Source organism: Nilaparvata lugens, chromosome 7, assembly GCF_014356525.2.
Source record: "Nilaparvata lugens isolate BPH chromosome 7, ASM1435652v1, whole genome shotgun sequence".
Classification (NCBI taxonomy): Eukaryota; Metazoa; Arthropoda; class Insecta; order Hemiptera; family Delphacidae; genus Nilaparvata; species Nilaparvata lugens.
This window is the reverse complement of record NC_052510.1, coordinates 4482935-4505804: the sequence shown is the minus strand read 5'-3', so window position 1 is coordinate 4505804 and position 22870 is coordinate 4482935. Positions and strand designations below refer to the sequence as shown.

Here is a 22870-nt window from a genome sequence, read left to right as displayed (position 1 = left end):
TGGTCGAAATAAGAGTTATCAGCATAAATAAGTTTTAGTTGGTGAGAATTGGTGTAAATTGAAAACCGGAAGTTTGAATAAATTTGATTGAAATTTTAAAATTAAATTGATAATCATGGCAGTTGTGTTGTGTTTGATGTTGTGGTACTTTTCCATAATGAAAACACCAATTTAAATTGTCAACCACTTTTTATTATTACATAATAGTAGCCTATATATAACTATATATGTAATTATCTATATATATAAAAGCGAAATGGCACACACTCACTGATTGACTGACTGACTGACTGACTGACTCACGCACTCACATAACTAAAAATCTACTGGACCAAGAACGTTCAAATTTGGTAGGTATGTTCAGTTGGCCCTTTAGAGGCGCACTAAGAAATCTTTTGGCAATATTTTAACTCTAAGGGTTGTTTTTAAGGGTTTAAAGTTCGTCTTTTAGCATGTATATTCTCCTTCTCCCAATCTCTTAATTATAATTGAAATTTCCATATCATAATTATGTTACTATAGAACTATAATCTAGATAGAGTACCTCTTCGAAACAGTTGTTAACTGGCAACTAAATTAATAATTTTGTCAGGTTGGCATTAAGTTGAGTTGACTTTGTTAGGTTGGCACCAAGTTGAAGATTTAAATGCATTTATCGCGGACAAATTGATTGGGCACTGCTACTTCAATCCTGGGAATATTATATTACTAGCAGTCAGGCTCGCTTCGCTCGCCATATCCGTTTAGCCAGCCGTTTAGTCTGGACCCCCGACTGGATTGTCCTAACATATGATAAAAATGCCCAAATGAAAAATGCAGGCGAGCGAAGCGAGCCTGCTGATCTCATCCCTGGACGATCCAGTCAGGGGTCCAGGGGGCGGAGCCCCCTGGCTAGACGGATATGGCTAGTTATATTATAATAGTATAATATAAACAGAACCTGAATTTGTGGCTTCACCAGCCACATCTTCAGCTGGTGAAGCCACAAACCAGGTTCTGTTTATATTATACTATTTTAATATAATAATAAGAGTGGACGAAAATTTTAATTTATGTTTTCATGATAATAATGGGTTTGATTCAACTCATTATATTATCATTTATTTGTGAACTATTTGACTTAATTTGAACAAGTAGTAACTTAAGTGGTCTACGGAAAACCCAATTCATACTGAAGTGACGAGGCGGTGACGTGGCACAAATGTGGCGGTGGCTAAGTTTATAACTTCCAAATAAACATATGGCTCAATGCGAACAGAAGTGGCATAGCAAAAGGCCACTCCAGTTTGCATCGAACCATATGTTTACATTGATTGATTGATTGAGTACTTTATTTATGTAGATTACAATATATACTGGCTTATACACTTATATACAATAGCTTACAATACAGCAACATTATAGATGAATTTACATAATATAGACTAAGAAAATAACTATTGTACTGTATATGATATGAAAAAGCAATTTGTAATATAATAACTATAGATACTAATCATATTGTTATGCATGTACATAAATTGGCGGAGCTTTGGACATATCAATGTCCATTCTTTGGGAAGAATATTAAAAATATCCTCCCCACTAACTCTCTACATAGGAGTAGCGTGGAAGTGGCAAAAATTTAGTGCCACTCCAGCGCCACTAAAGTCACTTCAGTGTGAATTGAGCCTAACAGTCATTAACTTATGAAAGAGCCACCTCCAATATGATGCCCTAACCTAGGGTGGTCACATAGTGAGAAGGTAGAGGAAGAGATAGAGGTTCCAGTCGAGGTGCCTCTATGTGAGATAATATATTGTTTGTTATGGGCACCCGTATTAATCCTCCTCAATATGCAATACTACTCCATCTATCTCAACCTTAAGACCTCTCTCTCTACCTCCATTATTTGTATGAAATGGGTTGTGTGGCAGAGAGGACCTGTAGTCCTAACTCCACCTTTGATAAAAGCAATTAATCAATCCTCACTATGTGATTACCCCTGGTGTGTAGGGGGGGGGGGAGGACTAGACACTGCTTGAGACAATGATCAAAAAATCTGGTGTGGCGCACTCACACAACTTTCCTTGCCGTTATGAAAATTGATCACCTGACGCTAGTGTTCACGCGCATCTCAAGTCTACTATTCAAAGTTCTGAGCCAGCTGGTGACAGGACAATAACGCTGGAGACACACGAGGTTTCCTATCTCTTCATTGTGAATGATTTAATAGAATCAACAGTTGCCAACAGTTTGCAATTGAATAATCACACTTTCTCGAATTTCAAGCTTATTTTCTATTTTAGGTGAAAATGTTACTGGACATTACTATTGAAGAGATTTTCATGCTCAATCTTTTCCATTAGATTTTTTTTAATTATTGTATCTGAAGCCAGATAATTGGGAATCTAAAATCAAACTTTGCATAGATGGGGTGGAGCTCCTGGAATTTTTACAGATATGGGACTTGTGGCAGTTGAAAGAGCTTATCAATGACTATTTTAGGTATAAATTTGATCAAAATCGTTTGAGCTGTTTTCGAGAAAATCGCGAAAAACCCTGTTTTTGACAACATTTCGCCATTTTAACCGCCATCTTGAAAAAGCCCTTTGGACTCAGGGGACCTTGAAACGTATAGGAATTTGGAAATTGGGGTACCTTAATTTTTGTCGGAAAGCAATAATTTCCTTACCTATGGTAATAGGGCAAGGAGAGTAAAACTAGCTCACCTGATCAGTAACACTACGATGCGTCCTAATCTTGGACACCCGACTCAGACACTCATCATCGGTCGAATCATCACTCAAATCCCTTGTCGATTCCAGCGACATACGCCGTGACGCTTGCAGTCCAGCGGCCAGCCTAGATGACGTCACATAGTTCCCATTTCCGCCGCCAGGAGTGCCGCGTCGTGATGACGTCACCAGCTTCGAGTTACTCCCTCCACCACCGTTCGGCTGGCACTGTGGATTGGTGCGCGGCGCTCGGCTGACTCCGCCTCCCGTCCCCATCGCTCGAGATTCCGCTCCTACCATTCGAGGCTCCGTTCCCAGAGTGGGCGTGGCCAGCGAAGGGGGCGGGGCTTCCTCGGAGGAGGAGGAGCATGAGTGTTGGCGGGTGCGCGTGCGAGCGGTGCGACCGTTGTGGTGGTGGTGCTGGTAGACTGGGTTGGTGAAGGCTAGGGGTGGCGCTGTCGTTGGTCCTAGAAAAAGAAAACAATTATTCAAATTTGGATAACAAAAACTGACTTCAACGAAAACTGAATATTTGTGTAACAGCTGTGACTAGTCATCAATTATATTTTATTTATAGAGAAATGTATTTTTCAATAATCAAATCAAATCAATTTGTTGCCACAGACAAACACTTCACAATTTTTATCGGACACGTCAATATTACAAACTATATTAGAGATATAGTCAGACATTTTCCAAGTCCTTGCGAAATTGCAACACATTGTTCATGCCTTCATCAGTTTAATGATATATTAGTTCATATATTTGCACATTATATTTTCTAGGACTCACTCATTATTTTTACCTCAATTTTTATAAGCAATAAGCAATTACCTAAAAATCTAGATAGACTCCATGTTAACATTTGAATATTCATCTACACTATAAAAAACAATTAATTCTTTATTCAAATTCCCTGAGCGTCAAACCTCAAATATTTGGTGGTAAATGGTTATAAAACTTTATTGAAAAGGCCTTAAAACTCATATGGCTGAATTTGTAAGAGCAGTACTCATTCCTCAGATTCGATTTATTCCTTGTGTTATAAGATTTGACTTTACAAAAAGCATACAATACAAGGTAAGCTCATGACTCCCAATCTAATTAACAACGGTTTACAGCAGTGAGTTGAAGGAGGAACATTAAATAATAAATATCCATGATTGAGATGGAATATTTTGTTAATTAATTATACTTCTACATTGTTGAAAAACGATCTGGCAACAGAGCAAACCGAGAAAGTGATACAGTAGCGCAGTCTGCTTTGTTGAATGATAGACAAGGATAGCAATACCATAGCTAATCAAACACTGCCATTATAACGTGGACCTCACTATAGCAAAGTTGCGGAGCAAGAGAAGGACAGCACTATCTGCTTTGTTAAATGATAGACAAGGATAGCAACACAAATATTAATCAAATACTGCTATTATAACGTGGACCTCACTCTGGTAACAGTTCAACAACTAACCTTGAGAGTTATTATTAGTCAAGTCGACAGGACTACTGCTCTGACTGTAGGCAGCAAAGCTCTGGTAGCCGGACGAGGCCACATTGGAGAGGGTGGATATGGACACTTGACTGCCCTTGTGCCCCCCGGCTCCTGGCACCCCTGGGCCCCCTGCACCCACGACTCCCTCCACCCCGTGAAGGTCACAGCAGCCGTCAAGGTCAGAGAGGTCATCGGCTCCGAAGTGGTTCGGATGGTGGTGGCCGTTCAACTGGCCTCTCTGAAAAACAAGGAAATTTGAATTGAATAACAATTATTCATCCTTGGAAAAACAGATGATAATTTCGTCGGCCGTCGAAACAGAAGATGCGTGTGTATGAGAGAGACAGAAATATTCTCATTTGTGTAATCAATCAGCGAGAAATTTAAAACGACTTTATCAAAATAATCTGATTTGTTGACATGTCACGATAATTATTCTAAACTGGAGTATATCATAATTTCCAAAGTTATTACTTATTTGATAATTTTAAGTGATTAGTGAGTGTTATTTTGTTATTCAATTGGTTTGTAAATAATCTGAATTAGAACGTTTTTGTTTCCAAATGTTTGAACAGAAAATTGAACCTGAATTCAAGTGTATGGATCATAACCTACTTCCTGGACTATTTATAGTGTATAAATCAAAATTCGGGGAAGAAACAGTTTTGGGCTGTGCCTGTTTGTCCTTCCCCAATCATTTTAAAGAATTGTGTTCGGTTTATCAAAAGTCAATAAATAAATAACGAGCGAAACTCGTTGCCCCAATATTGGATATGAATCAATATCAAAGTGTCATATAATATAGTCGATAAATCCTGTCCTGTCCTTTATCTTGAAGTCAATGTTTAGAACTAAATCGAGGGAATGGATTCAAATCTTGAAAATTGTCTAGCTTTTATTGTAAACATAACCAATGATGAAGTTCCTAATCAGGAGAGTTTTAGAACAAGAATCAATACATATTATAGGAAGCTATTTTAGATAAAAATACCTTCAAGTTTCAACAAGATAAAATATTGAAAAAATCTCAAACTAAAAACTTACAGCCATATTATGCCTAGCCGGACTATTGAACGAAGTCAACCCCTCGTCCATCCCATTATGATGATGATGATGGTGATGATGATGCTGCTGAGTTCCGTTGCTTCCCGCGAGATACGCGTTGCTTCCAGCAAGATACGCGTTTCCTCCCGCAAGATACGCGTTGCCTCCCGCAAGATACGCGTTGCGTGGCAGTGTAGAGGCGCGAGTAACGACCGGTGACCGTCCCCCGCCGTTCAGCAGTTGCAACGGCGGTTGTTGCATGTTGTTGGTGTTGTTACTGTTGTTGTTGACAACATTGATGTTGCTTGATGTTGAGTTGTTGATGTTTTGTTGTTGGTAGATAACCGTTCCGGCTCCCGTGTTGCCGTTCACGCAGACAGTTGGGTCGTTGAATCTAGAAAAATAAGAAAATAATCACATTGTTCATGCCTTCATCAGTTTAATGATATATTAGTTCATATATTTGCACATTATATTTTCTAGGACTCACTCATTATTTTTACCTCAATTTTTATAAGCAATAAGCAATTACCTAAAAATCTAGATAGACTCCATGTTAACATTTGAATATTCATCTACACTATAAAAAACAATTAATTCTTTATTCAAATTCCCTGAGCGTCAAACCTCAAATATTTGGTGGTAAATGGTTATAAAACTTTATTGAAAAGGCCTTAAAACTCATATGGCTGAATTTGTAAGAGCAGTACTCATTCCTCAGATTCGATTTATTCCTTGTGTTATAAGAATGAATGTTGTCATGAGTTGAGAATAAATTAATGTAGATTTGACTTTACAAAAAGCATACAATACAAGGTAAGCTCATGACTCCCAATCTAATTAACAACGGTTTACAGCAGTGAGTTGAAGGAGGAACATTAAATAATAAATATCCATGGTTGAGATGGAATATTTTGTTAATTAATTATACTTCTACATTGTTAAAAAACGATCTGGCAACAGAGCAAACCGAGAAAGTGATACAGTAGCGCAGTCTGCTTTGTTGAATGATAGACAAGGATAGCAATACCATAGCTAATCAAACACTGCCATTATAACGTGGACCTCACTATAGCAAAGTTGCGGAGCAAGAGAAGGACAGCACTATCTGCTTTGTTAAATGATAGACAAGGATAGCAACACAAATATTAATCAAATACTGCTATTATAACGTGGACCTCACTCTGGTAACAGTTCAACAACTAACCTTGAGAGTTATTATTAGTCAAGTCGACAGGACTACTGCTCTGACTGTAGGCAGCAAAGCTCTGGTAGCCGGACGAGGCCACATTGGAGAGGGTGGATATGGACACTTGACTGCCCTTGTGCCCCCCGGCTCCTGGCACCCCTGGGCCCCCTGCACCCACGACTCCCTCCACCCCGTGAAGGTCACAGCAGCCGTCAAGGTCAGAGAGGTCATCGGCTCCGAAGTGGTTCGGATGGTGGTGGCCGTTCAACTGGCCTCTCTGAAAAACAAGGAAATTTGAATTGAATAACAATTATTCATCCTTGGAAAAACAGATGATAATTTCGTCGGCCGTCGAAACAGAAGATGCGTGTGTATGAGAGAGACAGAAATATTCTCATTTGTGTAATCAATCAGCGAGAAATTTAAAACGACTTTATCAAAATAATCTGATTTGTTGACATGTCACGATAATTATTCTAAACTGGAGTATATCATAATTTCCAAAGTTATTACTTATTTGATAATTTTAAGTGATTAGTGAGTGTTATTTTGTTATTCAATTTGGTTTGTAAATAATCTGAATTAGAACGTTTTTGTTTCCAAATGTTTGAACAGAAAATTGAACCTGAATTCAAGTGTATGGATCATAACCTACTTCCTGGACTATTTATAGTGTATAAATCAAAATTCGGGGAAGAAACAGTTTTGGGCTGTGCCTGTTTGTCCTTCCCCAATCATTTTAAAGAATTGTGTTCGGTTTATCAAAAGTCAATAAATAAATAACGAGCGAAACTCGTTGCCCCAATATTGGATATGAATCAATATCAAAGTGTCATATAATATAGTCGATAAATCCTGTCCTGTCCTTTATCTTGAAGTCAATGTTTAGAACTTAATCGAGGGAATGGATTCAAATCTTGAAAATTGTCTAGCTTTTATTGTAAACATAACCAATGATGAAGTTCCTAATCAGGAGAGTTTTAGAACAAGAATCAATACATATTATAGGAAGCTATTTTAGATAAAAATACCTTCAAGTTTCAACAAGATAAAATATTGAAAAAATCTCAAACTAAAAACTTACAGCCATATTATGCCTAGCCGGACTATTGAACGAAGTCAACCCCTCGTCCATCCCATTATGATGATGATGATGGTGATGATGATGCTGCTGAGTTCCGTTGCTTCCCGCGAGATACGCGTTGCTTCCAGCAAGATACGCGTTTCCTCCCGCAAGATACGCGTTGCCTCCCGCAAGATACGCGTTGCGTGGCAGTGTAGAGGCGCGAGTAACGACCGGTGACCGTCCCCCGCCGTTCAGCAGTTGCAACGGCGGTTGTTGCATGTTGTTGGTGTTGTTACTGTTGTTGTTGACAACATTGATGTTGCTTGATGTTGAGTTGTTGATGTTTTGTTGTTGGTAGATAACCGTTCCGGCTCCCGTGTTGCCGTTCACGCAGACAGTTGGGTCGTTGAATCTAGAAAAATAAGAAAATAATCAAATTTGGCTAAATCTTTGTTGAATTATTGTATTTTTCATGCTAGACTCTATTTTGATCATTGTATATGACGTATTTATGAGTGTGAAATAAATTTGAATTTGAATAAAAATCTTTTAAATTTTCTAATGAGCTTTTATAGCTACATTATGACTGTATTGCTGCTAATACCGTACTCGTACAAGCACATTCATTCACTTGACGTTTTACAAACTCAACACATTTTTTATTTTAAAAAAAATCAGAAATCGGAGCTCCCTGGGACTCTCAACAATAAATTTCCCATTTCTACAACGAATTTAACTACAGATGGAAATTACTGATATATTGCATTTATCTCAGTTTTTTCAATGTTTTTCAATGTTTTTTCAATGTTTTTCAAGGTTTTGCAATGTTTTGCAATGTTTTTTTCAATGTTTTTTTGATGTTTTCATGGTTTCTCGATGTTTTTCAAGGTTTTTCAATGTTTTTCAATGTTTTTTCAATGTTTTCCAATGTTTTTCAATGTATTTCAATGTTTTTTCAATGTTTTTCAATGTTTTTTCAGTGTTTTTCAATGTTTTTCTTTGTTTTCAATGTTTTTCCAATGCTAATTAAATAATAATTATTATTAAACGAAAACCAAAATTAAATGCAGTTCACCCTGTTGTCAATATTTGCAGTATCAGAGGTCTTACTCCGAAATGAGGACATTCAAGAGGAGCTTAAGGTAGAGCCACTGAATGAAGAAATTAAAAAATTTCGAAATAGATGGAAAGCGCACATCGACAGAATGCCAACCGGAAGAATCCCTGTGAAAGCACAGAATTACGCCAAGAGGGATTTTGAATTATGATTTTTAATAGTGACAGTCGGGAGATAATGTTCACTGAAAACTGAAATTCATCAAAATTGATGTTTTTTCTCAAAATATTACTCATTTTTGAAAAACTGTAACTCGGTACTCTTTTAAGATAGAGAGCTCCAAATGATTTAATTCTATCTTTTTTCATTAGGGCTACTCTTGAATAGAAAGAAAAAAATAAAAATCTAAGAACCCTTTTTTAAATTGTTTATTTCAAATTTTCAATTTCAAATTTCAAATTCAAATTTCAAATTTATTCAAGTAAGTTACAATACATTCTGGTTCATACACGAATCTACAATAAATTATAGTACAACAGCCAATTATGCAACAAATTTCACATATTATGAAAACTTATTAATTACAATGAAGATTGAATGCAACATTAGAATATTGATAATATAGTATTGTAATATAACTACATAAATCAGCGGTGTTTCAACAATGAATAAATGATAATTTCAATGAATAAATATACACCCCACTATATATTATATGTGTTGGGGTATTATTTACGACATGTTTCGGCCATGTTGATACTTCAAGTAATTGAATAGAATAAAATAAATTGGAAAAATAACATTAAATAAATACGATACAGGCTTCTATACTATACAGATTTAATTTTATTAAAAAATGTTATAGTCTAGAAAAAAGGCAAAAGTTAATTTTTCTGCCCGACGACTGGATTTGGCGGAAATAACTAGACCATAACTATTTAGATCGTGTTTCACCTTCTACTGACAGCACCCATACAAATAGCATCTAAACTTCGACCAGGAATCAGTAAAAACTGTCACTACACAGCTAACACACTCACCTGAATATATTGCGTTGCAACGACTGACAGGCCTGCCCGTTGATAAGGGCCGAAGTGACAGGGTCGGCTAGCGCACCTTGCACTCTCTCCAGAATGCAGTGCAGCTGACTCACTTCACTCGCCCGCTCAGCTGTCACCTTGGCCACGCACTCTGACAGCAACGCGTGCAAGATGGACAGCTGTTTGCCAAGGTCAATGTAGCGGTCAAGGTCATTGCTTGAGCTTGGGCACTGCGACGAGGTTTCTTTGGATACGCCGCTCTGGGGAAATTGGAAAAAAAAATTTTCTTGTAAAAAGTCAAAACGAATGTCCCACAAACTACAGTATTATCACAAATTAAAGATATGAAATTTCCCACAAATTAAAAAATTTCACAAATTGAAAATTTTGTGAAGTGTACAACTACAAGACTCTACCTATTTCGGGCTATGTGTAAGCTTAACTAAATTTGGGAAAGGAATAGCACAAGGTTACCTTATTGTTTCCCTCCCTATCATTTTGATTATGAACTTATTGTAGCATGATTTATTTATTTATAATTTGCAATCAACTTAAGGACAAAGAAACAGACTATAGTCCAAAACTTCTTTTCATCCCAATTTCATAAAATGAATTGTCCAAATGAAGGTTATGTGCGACTTTTCAATTCTTCACTAATTTCCACATTGAAACAAAACACAAACACTTGAAACAATTAATTTTGAATTTAGAAAGATTAAGATCCGAATAAAGAATAAAGAATAGAGAATAAAGTATGCAATACTTAACTCAAGACTTTGGCCCGGTTCCACAAAAACCTATAAAATTGTAATAGTAATTAAATGTCACAATAAGAACCAATCAGAGAAAGCTTGTTTGAAAAAAGGCTTCTCTGATGTGTTCTCGTGGCATTTAATCTTGATTTAAATTTAACAGGATTTTGTGCAAACGAGTCCTTGTTTATCAAGTCTATACAGTAATATTACAATCTCACTAACCATTGGCTAAATAGTATTTTGGAGGCACCAATAAGTTTTAAAATGGTCAAATCCTATGTAAAATCTGATTTGGAGTCCGATGTAACCGGTCTCAAGTTCATATCTTCAATGGTTGTTGAAATATTGCAAAAAATGTGCACAACTCAGTTCATTTCATGGGATGTCCCAGAAACTATATTGTAGTCAACTACTATTTCACTACAGTGAGGTCCACGTTATAATGGCAGTGTTTGATTAGCAATGGTAATGCTATCCTTGTCTATCATTCATCAATGCGGATAGCACTATCTCTTTCTCGCTCTGCTCTGTAGCCGGATCGTTTTTTAACAATGTAGAATTGATAAAATATTAACAAAATGGAAATTCATTATTTAATTATTGAAAAATATTATTTGTTGCTTAATAAAATATAATGATTATTTTATACGAGAATGAACAGTTAATATTACATCAATGAACCTGTATCAGCTACCGTCTATAGAAGGCATTGGCAGGACAGAGGATCGGAAACGTATTTCTCCTATCTTTCTCCACTGCCATTATAACGTGGACCTCACTATACCAAAATTTAACTTCAACTAAAATTTCACCTCTTTGTGCCTTAATAGTTACTTTAAATTGTTAATAGAATACATTTAAGGTACATAATATCATAGAGAAACAATAGCATAAGTAGATATCCCATGGTATAGGGCATTTATGTCGCAACTTTTACTGTTATCTCAAGCCGACAGACCACGTAGTTCTTTCTTGTGAAGCTTTATGACGCTGATAGTCTCTCATATTGTGCCGTTCATAACCTCTTACCCGGTCAAAACAGTAAAAATCGACAATAATCGACTTGAGTAATCGGCTTGAGATAACAGTAAAAGTTGCGACATAAACGCCCTATACCATGGGATATCTACTTACGCTATTGCTTCTCTATGATAATATTGCGAACTTTTCAATAAATAGTTGAATTTTGTGAAGGAAATAAATTTGAATTAATCCTCAAGTCTCTAAAAAAACATCCCATATGAACATAGGAATTAGGTAATTCATATTCAGATCAACTCACAGAAATCATGTGCAAGAAGTTCTTCATGGCAGGTGCCTCTCGTTCAAGGAAGTCGTTCATGAACTCCATGAAGTTCTCTTTGCCCTGGAAGCGAGTGAAGTTTGCCAGCGTCTGCAGAGTTTTCGCCACCAGAGTCAGGTTGCGAGCTGCTTTCTCGTTCGGGTATTCTACCACAACAAAACGGAAAATTGATTAATTTATTAAACATTTTTTATATTACATCAGTCAGAAGAAATATCCCCATTTGATAGGCAATTTGTCCAAAATAAAAAAGGAAGTTGAAGTAAATTTTCAACTGATTGAGTCCTGTTGTGCCCTATCTTTTAGTTGTATGACAAAAATCTATTATGCTTTATCTACCAATATAATCTTTCATTATTTATGTTTTGGCTTGTGTTTCAGAATAGGTAGTGAAAAAGCTACAAGTAGATAAGTACAAGATAGTACTCCTCGCAAGTATAATATACGGTAATGAGAAATAACTCTATTATAATAACTCTTATTGAACGAGCCTGGTGAGTTCTTGCTGATGATAAAAGCCTCAAATTGTTATCAGTTTGTGGGTTCGTTCGACAATTACTTTCAATTAATTTACTTTCATCAATCAGCTTCAAATTTTCAAAACATATTCTTTAAACCATAAGGCACACCAGTTAGTCAAGACAAGACAAGACATGATCAGACACGTTTAGTCATAATACTTCTCATAGCTGCTTGTGGCGCAACTCACACTGATTAGTCATTGCAATTAGACACGTCTTCATAAGCAACTATGTGAAGTATTGTGACTAAACGTGTCTGATCATGTATTGTTTTGTATTGACTAACTGGTGTGTGCCTAGCCTTACACAGATCGAGTTCGTTGACTTATGATATTGACTTTTTGTGTAGTTGAGAAGTTGATATTGTGGTAATTATTTATATTGAATGGAAAAGACTAAGAAATAGTCAAATTTTTTTGTCAATTTCTTAGTCTTTTTCATTCATTATGATATTGACTCACTCCTTCGTCCTTTTTGAGGACATATACAGCATAACATTTAAAGTGCATACGAAAAAAATGTGTAGACTATCTCCAGTTGATTATTATCGATTCGTGTTTTGGCCATATGGCCTGGTTGCATAAAAGCCGGTTAAATTTTAATTGTGATTAATTCCATGAGAACCAATTAGAGAAGCCTTCTTTTCAAAAACGCCTTCTCTGATTGGTACTCGTGAAAGAAGTAAAATTTAACCGGCTTTTGTGCAACCGAGCCACAGACTGTATGTTCTTCTCTATTGCACCTGTTTGTCTCGAATTTTGTATGATTTATTTCGATTTATTTACTTGTACGGAGTAAACTACATAAAGTTCTATTGATTTACTAATAAAAAGTTGCGGATTACAAAATAAGTACTGTTCACGAGCGAGTTCTCCAGCCCGGGGGGCTCACTAGTATAGATTTAATAAGATTCATAATAAGTGATTTAGAAATCTGGTCTAATAATTATTTGCATATTGTTTGACATTGGAATGTATGATTTTGTAAAACTTACCAGATGTGATATTGAATAGACTGGGAGAGAGAATAGCTGGGCAGAGGAATCTGAGAAAGATGCAGGCTGAGATGAGGTTATCACAGATGTCCATTCGACAAGAGGCTGTCAATCGCTCTCTCAGCATTTGGAAGCACTGGCGAAGTTCTCTGTACAAACATAGATAAACATTAATAAAAAAATATTGAAACTTGAAGTACTCTTTATTATTTAAAATATTACAACGACTAGTATCGACCATAGGCCATTTTCAAGTTGAGATGTGGAAAAAAGGGGTCCCGTCTCTCTAGAACACCTATTAAAATTTGAAAGAAGAAAAGAACAAGCCAAACTTAGTTTTTCTCTTTCAGATTTTGATAATCTGAAATCTGTGCTTTCAGTGAATTAGTTTGTATTTTATTTCTGGTTCAATTTTTTTTCTAATAACTCAATATTTTCAAGTTCTGAGAGTTTATTGAATGTAATCATTCTATTATATTCGGTTTTTAATAAAATCAAATTCAAAATTTCTAGTTTACTTATTTCTGGACTAAAAAGTGAACTCAAATCAATTCAAGTGGATAGCATAACCTATAATTTTCATTCATTCATTCATAACTCTACCTTCATTGTATTATCATTCATCCCATCGTCATCACCTAGGCTTAAAATACTTCTACAAAGTCGCCTTTGTAAAATAATAAATAAATAGTAATAATAGATATCTATTATTGTAGATCATTTTCAATTGACCGAGCGAAGTGAGATGATTCCACAGATGTGTGGAGTAGCCAGTCTATTGCTGTATTACCTACCATAAGGTCTATAGTTTCAATCAGGTACTTGTGGATGAGAATACTGCGTGAGGTCTACTGATCACAGAACTACTAGTTATTATATTTATGAATAGATAATAAAAATACTATTAGGCCCCAGTTTCTAGAACACTTATAGAATCTAAAACCATCGATTTAGTATAGAATTAATGGACCATTAAATTTAATAAGTGTTTTATAGACCAGGTATAAATATGCTGTTTTATAAACAGTACAATCTAAGCTTAGTTTTTCTTTCAGATTATGATATCTATTATTGTAGATCATTGCAATAATTCTATTTATAGATAAAAAAATACTATTAAGCCCCAGTTTCTAGAACACTTATAGAATCTAAAACTATAGATTTAGTATAGAATTAATGGTCCATTAAATTTAATAAGTGTCTCATAAACCAGACATAAATATGACAAAATCAACTTTCAATTTGAACATTTCTCTTCAAACTTACACAGGGAACTGCGCATGCGACGCCATTATCTTAGCCCAGGTGGTCTCGACCGCATTCCTCAAATTGGCTTGGTTCCTGGCCAACGCGGCTCCCCCTCCCGCCTTGAGAGGGTCCACCTCGCAGTCTCCCCTGCCCCCCGCCAGCACCCCACCTCCAGTGACGAGGTCCTTGAGGGTGGTGTTCAGATACTGTTCTCCGGTCAGCTTCAGGTAGGCCTCCATTGCTTTGGTCGCCAGCGAGTTGCCTCTGAAGGTTAGGCGTTCGTCTTCTGCAAAAATAAATAAATAAATAAATAGATAAATAAATGATAGAAATGAACATGCGTTTCAACGGGGCTTTTGTAGTGCAGTTGTTGTCTCTTATCAATAGTATGAGATCAAAATTTTTCCAGCTTTTAAAACTATTTATAATTGTCAGGATTAATATTCACAATTGATAGCATTTATTTAAATTATACTTTCCATTGTTTACATAAAAAGATTCCATTTTAAATTATTAGCTTAAGATTTAGAAACAGTTAATAAGTCTTTACTCCTACTGGCAAACAAGTGTTTCACTTATGCCAGTAGTTCTTCACCTCCAGCCGTATTTTACAGATAGTTGATATAGATATTTAGAATACGGTAATAATTATTGTTTTTCTTCTAATCGTCACATCTTTGTGTTGTTTTTGTGTTTCTGGTGGAATAAATTGAATTTAATTGGTGTATTATTTACTCTGAATTATACTTCTTTTTAATCAAACAGCTCTGATATGTCACAAGAAAAAGCTGTGGATACATTTTGAGTACTCTTTGTAAATAAATTTTAATTTGATGTATGCTTGAAAGGGTGTAAAATAGAGAAAATCTGCTTTTACTGCAGTTGAGTGATTAATCTAATAAGGGGTTTCAAGTTCTGGTTATTTCAATCATCGCATAATTTAGTAGTTTTCACTAAATTAGTGATTAAAACCAATCGAATAATCATGTAGCCTACTCAACTTAGTAATTAAAACCATATAGAAAAGATAGCATAAGATGTCCCATGATATAGGTCATTTCTGTTCCAAATTTCAAACAGATTACTGTCGATTAATGTCTGTTATTACTGTTTTGGCTGGGTGAGGTGAGAGTGTAAGAACGGCACAGTATGAGAGACTACCAGCGTCACATAGTTCAACGAAAAAGAAATACTAGGACTATCGGCTTGAGTAAACAGTGAAACTTGCAAAATGAACGCCCTTTAGCTACCATGGAGTATCTTCTTATGATACCTTTTCTCTATGCTAATACCTAGCTAAAGTGCAACGGTGTAGCTGATTGTGTATCATCCTGCAACGAAAACTTGATGCCGTGACAACTTGATGTACTGAATGGCTCAACTTCTTATTTGTTTCAGTAACGTAGCTCAAGAAATAGTTAAAATTGGTACAATAATAATAATTGATTACAATGATAATATGATGATAATAATAATAATAATTTGTTCTGTAAGCAATACAATTTGATATGATTCGAAAACTGTGAACATGACAACGATTATGGTTTCTCGAGCTGCGATGTATAACAGACGGTTTTGATGTCATTTACAACGACGTGCAGTCAATCATTGACTTTATTTATTTTGTCATTTATTTATTTTACACTTAGACCAGTTATAGAATAAACACGGCCTATTGTATATTCATACTGAAAGTCGATACTGCCGTATCTCCAAATCGTGACGTCAGCATCAGATAGAAAACTTTTCTGTAGAGTTTGTTTACATTGTTTTCCATAGCAGATTGTGTCTATTTCAGTGGGAGCGCAGCTGGAGTTTACCATTTTAATGAATAATAATCTACATCCTTCTGAAATAGACACAATCTGAAAGTTTTCTATCCGATGATGACGTCACGATTTGGAGATATGGCAGTAGATGTTGGCTTCAGATGCTAGACTTCCCAGCGTGTCTATTCTATAACTGTTCTAAGTTTCTACATGTATTTTAAGCCCAGGTGATGAATGACAATACAATAGAAACGTTACTATTTGTGATGTTTTCACGAATGTAACAATGGAGAGATGATGAATAGCTGAAATGAAACTTTAGAATGAGTAGCTGATATGAAGTGAAAAAGCAATAAAACTAAAATTACCTGTTGAATCTGTTGTACAAAGAACCTCTTACTTGCTACTAACTATAATAGTCTTGTCAAAATTAATATTATTATTAATAATGACTAATTGACTGCATGTCGTTGTGAGAAACATCAACACTAGAAAAACTGAGACTCGATTTAATTGACTTACCGATTCGTTCAATGTCCATCATGACAATGTCGGTGAGGAACTCCTTGGCGAGGCCCTCACGCTGCATCACGTGAACGAGGGCCGTGGCAATATCCTCTTTGGCCTTCACGCCGATCACCGGCTCCAGCACTTCGCAGATTGACTTGTAGTCACTTTTCAGGTACTAAAACACACAAAATCAGTCTCAATAAACTATAGAAAGTAAAAAGTAAATTCGTATGGCTTTTGTTGGTGGGGAGTCCCTTGCGGGAAGGTTCCACCGCCTGAATATATAATTTGAGCCGTCAATGGGCCTTACAACTGTCATATACTTCAGCCGGAACCGACAGTTTAACGTGCCCATCCGATAACACGGGAGTGATCTGGTTAAAAAACTTTTGGTTGTTGGAGGGTTTGAACCCGGGATCTCTATGCTGCTACGCAAGCACTCTATCCACTAGACCACGGATCACTCCACTATAGAAAGTATTGGAAAACTATCAAATAATATTACACTTCACAGATCGACTTGTAATCGCTTATCAAGTGATAAAATCAGTCTGATTGAACGAGAAAAAGTATTGGAAAACTATAAAATATTATTATCAAAATACTTGGTGTATAAATTGAAATTTTTCAAAATGTATGAATTCAGTATTTTGTATTTTTAAATGTATGTATGTATTTTTAAAGGGTACTATAATTCTATTTTATAAATTAAAATTTATATAGTGAGGTATCATTTTCAAAACTTTGCATTGTAAATGTTACTACCGTATTGAAAATGTATAAAAATATTTAATGTTCTTGAATCTATAAATAAACTCCTCAGGATGTGTCATCCAACATCCAGAGAAATTATTATTATAATTTAGTCGTATGTAAATAAAATTAGAAATCCAAGTAGCCTTTCTAAAATTGTTTACTCACAACATGTTTCAGCTATAATGATGCCATTATCAAGTGATTGGAAAATAAATTTGAAATTTGAAATTTATTTGCCAAAAAATTCATACATTACAAAAATTTGAAATATTCAAATTTGAAAATTTCAAATAAAATGACATTAAATAAATACTATTGCAAGCTTCTTCTTTTTTATCATAATATGTGACTAAACAATTTAAAAAAGCGTACTTGAATTTCTATTTTAATTTAAATATGTAATGTTCTTGAATGTATGAATAAACTTCTCTGGATTTGTCATCCAACATCCAGAGAAATTATTATTATTACAATTTGGTCGTGTGATTTATGATATTATAATATATTGTAAGGAATAAAATTCGCTCACCTGTAGAAATTCCTGGTAAACCCTGACAGGGAGGATGTCGACCTTCTGGAAGCGACACTTGATGCGGAGTGCAGGGGGGTCCTTGAGCGCCCCCTTCTCACTCACAACGGGGTACCACTTCTCTGTGAGGTACCTGGATGTCACGTCATGCACCGGAATGCTCACGCTTCCTGCAAACGTTGCAAAAAATAAACAAAATTAATCAAGGAGAACTATTTGAGAATTAGAGACTTTTGTAGTGACGATCGTTTCGACCTGTTGTTGGTCATCATCAGACTGTGGGAATTTACTCAGATGACAAGGCTATGTGTGGTAAGGGATGAAGGTGGAATGACTTCATAGGGTTGTATTGGATATGAATTAATCTATTTATAATACTTTGATGTATAATATATTGAAGTGTGTTGCTGTATTTAAATACTAATTCTTGGATTGGGAAACACAGGGAAAGAAAACACAGAAATTTCCCTAAAACTTTCAAGTTCAATTGACTATAAGTTGAATGAGATATAGGCTTGTAAACGTTTGACAACTGATAAGTCAACATCTGATAAACATTGGTTTTTTCTTGCAAGTCACCAGACAAATATCCTGAAACGATTTGGCAAATGTTTGGAGCTGAAAAAGGATGGAGGTATCTACTTTGTCTAATTAACAAACAAGGATAGCAAACCATCAGTTGATAAGGTGCTTACTTTAAAAAACGTGAATATCATTATAGGTGAAATCTTTCATCCAGAAACAAAGCATTTCTGAATCTGTGGCCCGGTTGCACAAAATTCTGTTAAATTTTAACTGCGATTAAGAGCTGATTAAAATCTTCATCCGCTTCTCTGATTGGTTCTCGTTACCGTACATCAACTGTCATTCAATCACTGTTAGGCTAGGCACACACCAGTTAGTCAAGACAAGACATGATCAGACACGTTTAGTCACAATACTTCACATAGTTGCTCATGACGCAACTCACACTCATTAGTCATTGCAATATTAATTAGACATGTCTTCATAAGCAACTATATGACGTATTGTGACTGAACGCGTCTGATCATGTCTTGTCTTGTCTTGACTAACTGGTGTGTGCCTAGCCTTAAACTCAATATACCTTTGTGTAATGTCATCTTTATTAACTTTTTTCGATTTTCAGCTGGAGAATAGGTCTAATCTCCCAAGACACTACTTGTAATTCTGAATCGATCTCTGTATACAAAGAGAGATTGAAAACCTGAGGGCAGAGGCCTAGTAAATTACTCACTGATGAATTAAGACATAAAGAGAGAGAGATAGGCTCCTAAGAAAAATGATTATGTAGTTTTGAATCGATCTGTATTCAAAGAAAGATTGAAAACCTGAACCCAGATGCCAAGTAAATTACCTGAAGATGAATTAAAAACGAAAAGAGAGAAATGCATTGCTAATTGAAGGAGAATTGATAAAAAAGAGATAGAAATTGGACCTGGTTTACTTATTGATGAATAAAGATAAAAATAGAGACGTGAGCAGGGACCGAGTTGATAAATTAATAATTGAATAATGAAAACTTATGATTTTTAAATTCATTATACTGATTTGATTATTAAAATAAATACAAAAATAGAGACATAAGCAGTGGCCAAGTTGATCACTTGGAGATGGATTAAGACAAATTGAGAATTCATTGTTTATAAATGTATCATTCTCAAAAAATTTACAAGCAAGGGTAAAAAAAGAGAGCAACTGACCAACAAGAACATTCTTGTCGCGCTTCTTCTTGCGGTCGGCCTCGCGGTAGAGGTTGATGCTGATCATGTTGACCAGAGGCAGATTGAGGAAGTCAAAATGTTCGCCCCAAAAGCAAAGCTCACCCTTCTGCTTTACCGACGTTCGCGCGTACAGTGTCTTGTCCAGGCATAGTTCACAGAAATACCTAACAACAAAAATATTACTACTGTTATTACTTCATAATTATTATTAAACGAAAATCCCAATTGAATGCTGTAAATCGCCCCGAAGACTTCCGCTAGGTACTGCAAATATTGACAACAGGGTAAACAGGTAGACGGAAATTCGATGAGCGCTACTATACAAAAATTATTTTTTTATTCTTGACAACAATTGCTATTCTTGAAGAATATGTAATAACGAATTTTGACTATTGACTATTGACTATTTCCATCTAGCCAAGGTATTCTTATGTATTCTAGATACCTTGCACCTAGCTATCGAATTTCCATCAAGCTGTTTGTTTACCCTATTGTCAATTTTTGAAGTAGCTGAAGTCTTCGAGGTGATTTACAGCATTTAATTGGGATTTTTGTTTAATAATAATTATTCATTAATTAGCATTTGAACAAATGCAACTTCCAATTTATTTCCATCTGTGGTTTATTAATTTAGCTTAAAAAAAATGTGTTTTCTTTTTATATAGTTCAAATTGTCTTAATTATGGTTCTAATCTATGTTCTGCATGATTTTATTATTTAGCTGTATTTTCAATGGTGATTCAAGCTACTAAAAGGAACTTTTCTTTTTCTTTTCATTGTTCAAATTGTCTTAATTATGATTCTAATTCATGTTCTAAATGACTATTTTATTTAGCTTTATTTTCAATGGTTATTCATACTGCTGTACTAACCTTTTCTTGTTAGAAACTTTTCTTTTTCTTTTCATTGTTCAAATTGTCTTAATTATGATTCTAATTCATGTTCTGAATGACTATTTTATTTAGCTTTATTTTCAATGGTGATTCATACTGCTGTACTAACCTTTTCTTGTTAGGAACTTTTCTTTTTCTTTTCATTGTTCAAATTGTCTTAATTATTGTTCTAATTCATGTTCTGAATGACTATTTTATTTAGCTGTATTTTCAGTACCTAGTGATTCATGCTGCTGTACTAACCTTTTCTTGTTAGGAACTTTTCTTTTTCTTTTCATGTTCAAATTGTCTTAATTATGGTTCTAATTCATGTTCTGAATGACTTTATTAGCTGCATTTTCGGTAGTGATTCATGCTGCTGTACTAACCTTTTCTTGTTAGGAACTTTTCTTTTTCTTTTCATGTTCAAATTGTCTCAATTATGGTTCTAATCTATGTTCTGCATGACTTCTTTATTTGGCTGTATTTTCAATGGTGATTTAAGCTACTGTACGAACCTTTTCTTGTTAGGAATTCCTTGTCAAATCAGTATAATTGGCTAGGGCCCCCATGGACATATTCCCAATAGCTGGCGATCAATACCATTAAAAAGACTTGGAGATGAATAAAAACAAATTGAGAATTCATTGTTTATAAATGTATCATTCTCAAAAAATTTACAAGCAAGGGTAAAAAAAGAGAGCAACTGACCAACAAGAACATTCTTGTCGCGCTTCTTCTTGCGGTCGGCCTCGCGGTAGAGATTGATGCTGATCATGTTGACCAGAGGCAGGTTGAGGAAGTCGAAATGTTCGCCCCAAAAGCACAGTTCGCCCTTCTGCTTCACCGACGTTCGCGCGTACAGCGTCTTGTCCAGGCATAGTTCACAGAAATACCTAACAACAAAAATCAAAATTGAATTAATAATTCATAAATATTACTACTGTTATTACTTATAATTATTATTGAACGAAAATCCCAATTGAATGCTGTAAATCGCCCCGAAGACTTCTGCAAGGTACTGCAAATATTGACAACAGGGTAAACAGGTAGACGGAATTCGATGAGCGCTACTATACAAGAATTATTTTACTTCCTTGCCCTATTACCATAGGTAAGGAAAGTATTGCTTTCCAAAAAAATTAAGGTACCCTAATTTCAAGTTTTCTATACGTTCAAGGACCCTGAGTCCCAAAAACATGATTTTTGGGGTGTGTGTGTGTGTGTGTGTGTGTGTGTGTGTGTGGTGTGTGTGTGTGGTGTGTGTTGTGTGTGTGTGTGTATGTGTATATGTCTGTGAACACGATAACACCATTCCTAATTAACCGATTGACTTGAAATTTTAAACTTAAGGTCCTTATACCATGAGGGTCCGACAATAAGAAATTCAATAAAATTCAATTCAATATGGCGGAAAAAATGGCGGATAATTAGTAAAAAACCATGTTTTTCACGCTTTTCTCGAAAACGGCTCTAACAATTTTCTTCAATTATACCATGGATAGCTATTCATAAGCCCTATCAACTGGCATGAGTCTCATTTCTGGAAAATTTCAGGAGCTCCGTAATATTCTTGAGAAAAATGGCGGATAATGACTAAAAAACCATGTTTTTCACGGTTTTTCTCGAAAACGGCTCTAACGATTTTCTTCAACTTTATACCATGAATAGCTATTATAAGCCCTATCAACTGGCATGAGTCTCATTACTGAGAAAATTTCAGGAGCTCCGTAATATTCTTGAGAAAAATGGCGGATAATGACTAAAAAACCATGTTTTTCACGGTTTTCTCGAAAACGGCTCCAACGATTTTGATCAAATTTATACCAAAAATAGTCATTAATAAGTTCTATCAACTGCCACGAGTCCCATATCTGTAAAATTTCAGGAGCTCCGCCCCATCAATGCAAAGTGTGATTTTAAATTCCCAATTATCAGGCTTCAGATACAATTTGAACAAAAAATTTAGATGGAAAAGATTGAGCATGAAAATCTCTACAATAATTGTTCAGTGACATTTTCACCTAAAATTGGAAATAAGCTCGAAATTCGAGAAAATGTGTTTATTCAATAATGCAAACTGTTGGCAACTGTTGATTCTATTAAATCATTCACTATGAAGAGATAGCAGACCTCGTGTGTCTCCAGCGTTATTGTCCTGTCACCAGCTGGCAGATCTTTGAATAGTACACTTGAGATGCGCGTGTACACTAGCGTCAGGTGATCAATTTTCATAACGGCAAGGAAAGTTGTGTGAGTGCGCCAC

At 35.4% G+C, this 22870-nt stretch overlaps 1 protein-coding gene across 2 annotated transcripts in view; it reads right to left on the bottom strand.

Moving 5' to 3' along the window:
* Positions 1-22870, bottom strand: part of LOC111051620 (ras GTPase-activating protein raskol) — a gene marked incomplete at its 5' end in the record, with an annotated part of 35291 nt that overhangs the window by 5515 nt on the left and 6906 nt on the right. Inside the window, 10 exon segments of one of the 2 annotated variants that reach the window (XM_039433467.1) lie at positions 2712-3184; positions 6461-6719; positions 7527-7920; positions 9606-9865; positions 11643-11809; positions 13179-13327; positions 14445-14712; positions 16718-16880; positions 17991-18160; positions 21316-21500. In XM_039433467.1, the coding sequence (XP_039289401.1) occupies positions 2712-3184; positions 6461-6719; positions 7527-7920; positions 9606-9865; positions 11643-11809; positions 13179-13327; positions 14445-14712; positions 16718-16880; positions 17991-18160; positions 21316-21500 (2488 nt within the window). 2 annotated transcript variants of the gene reach the window in all.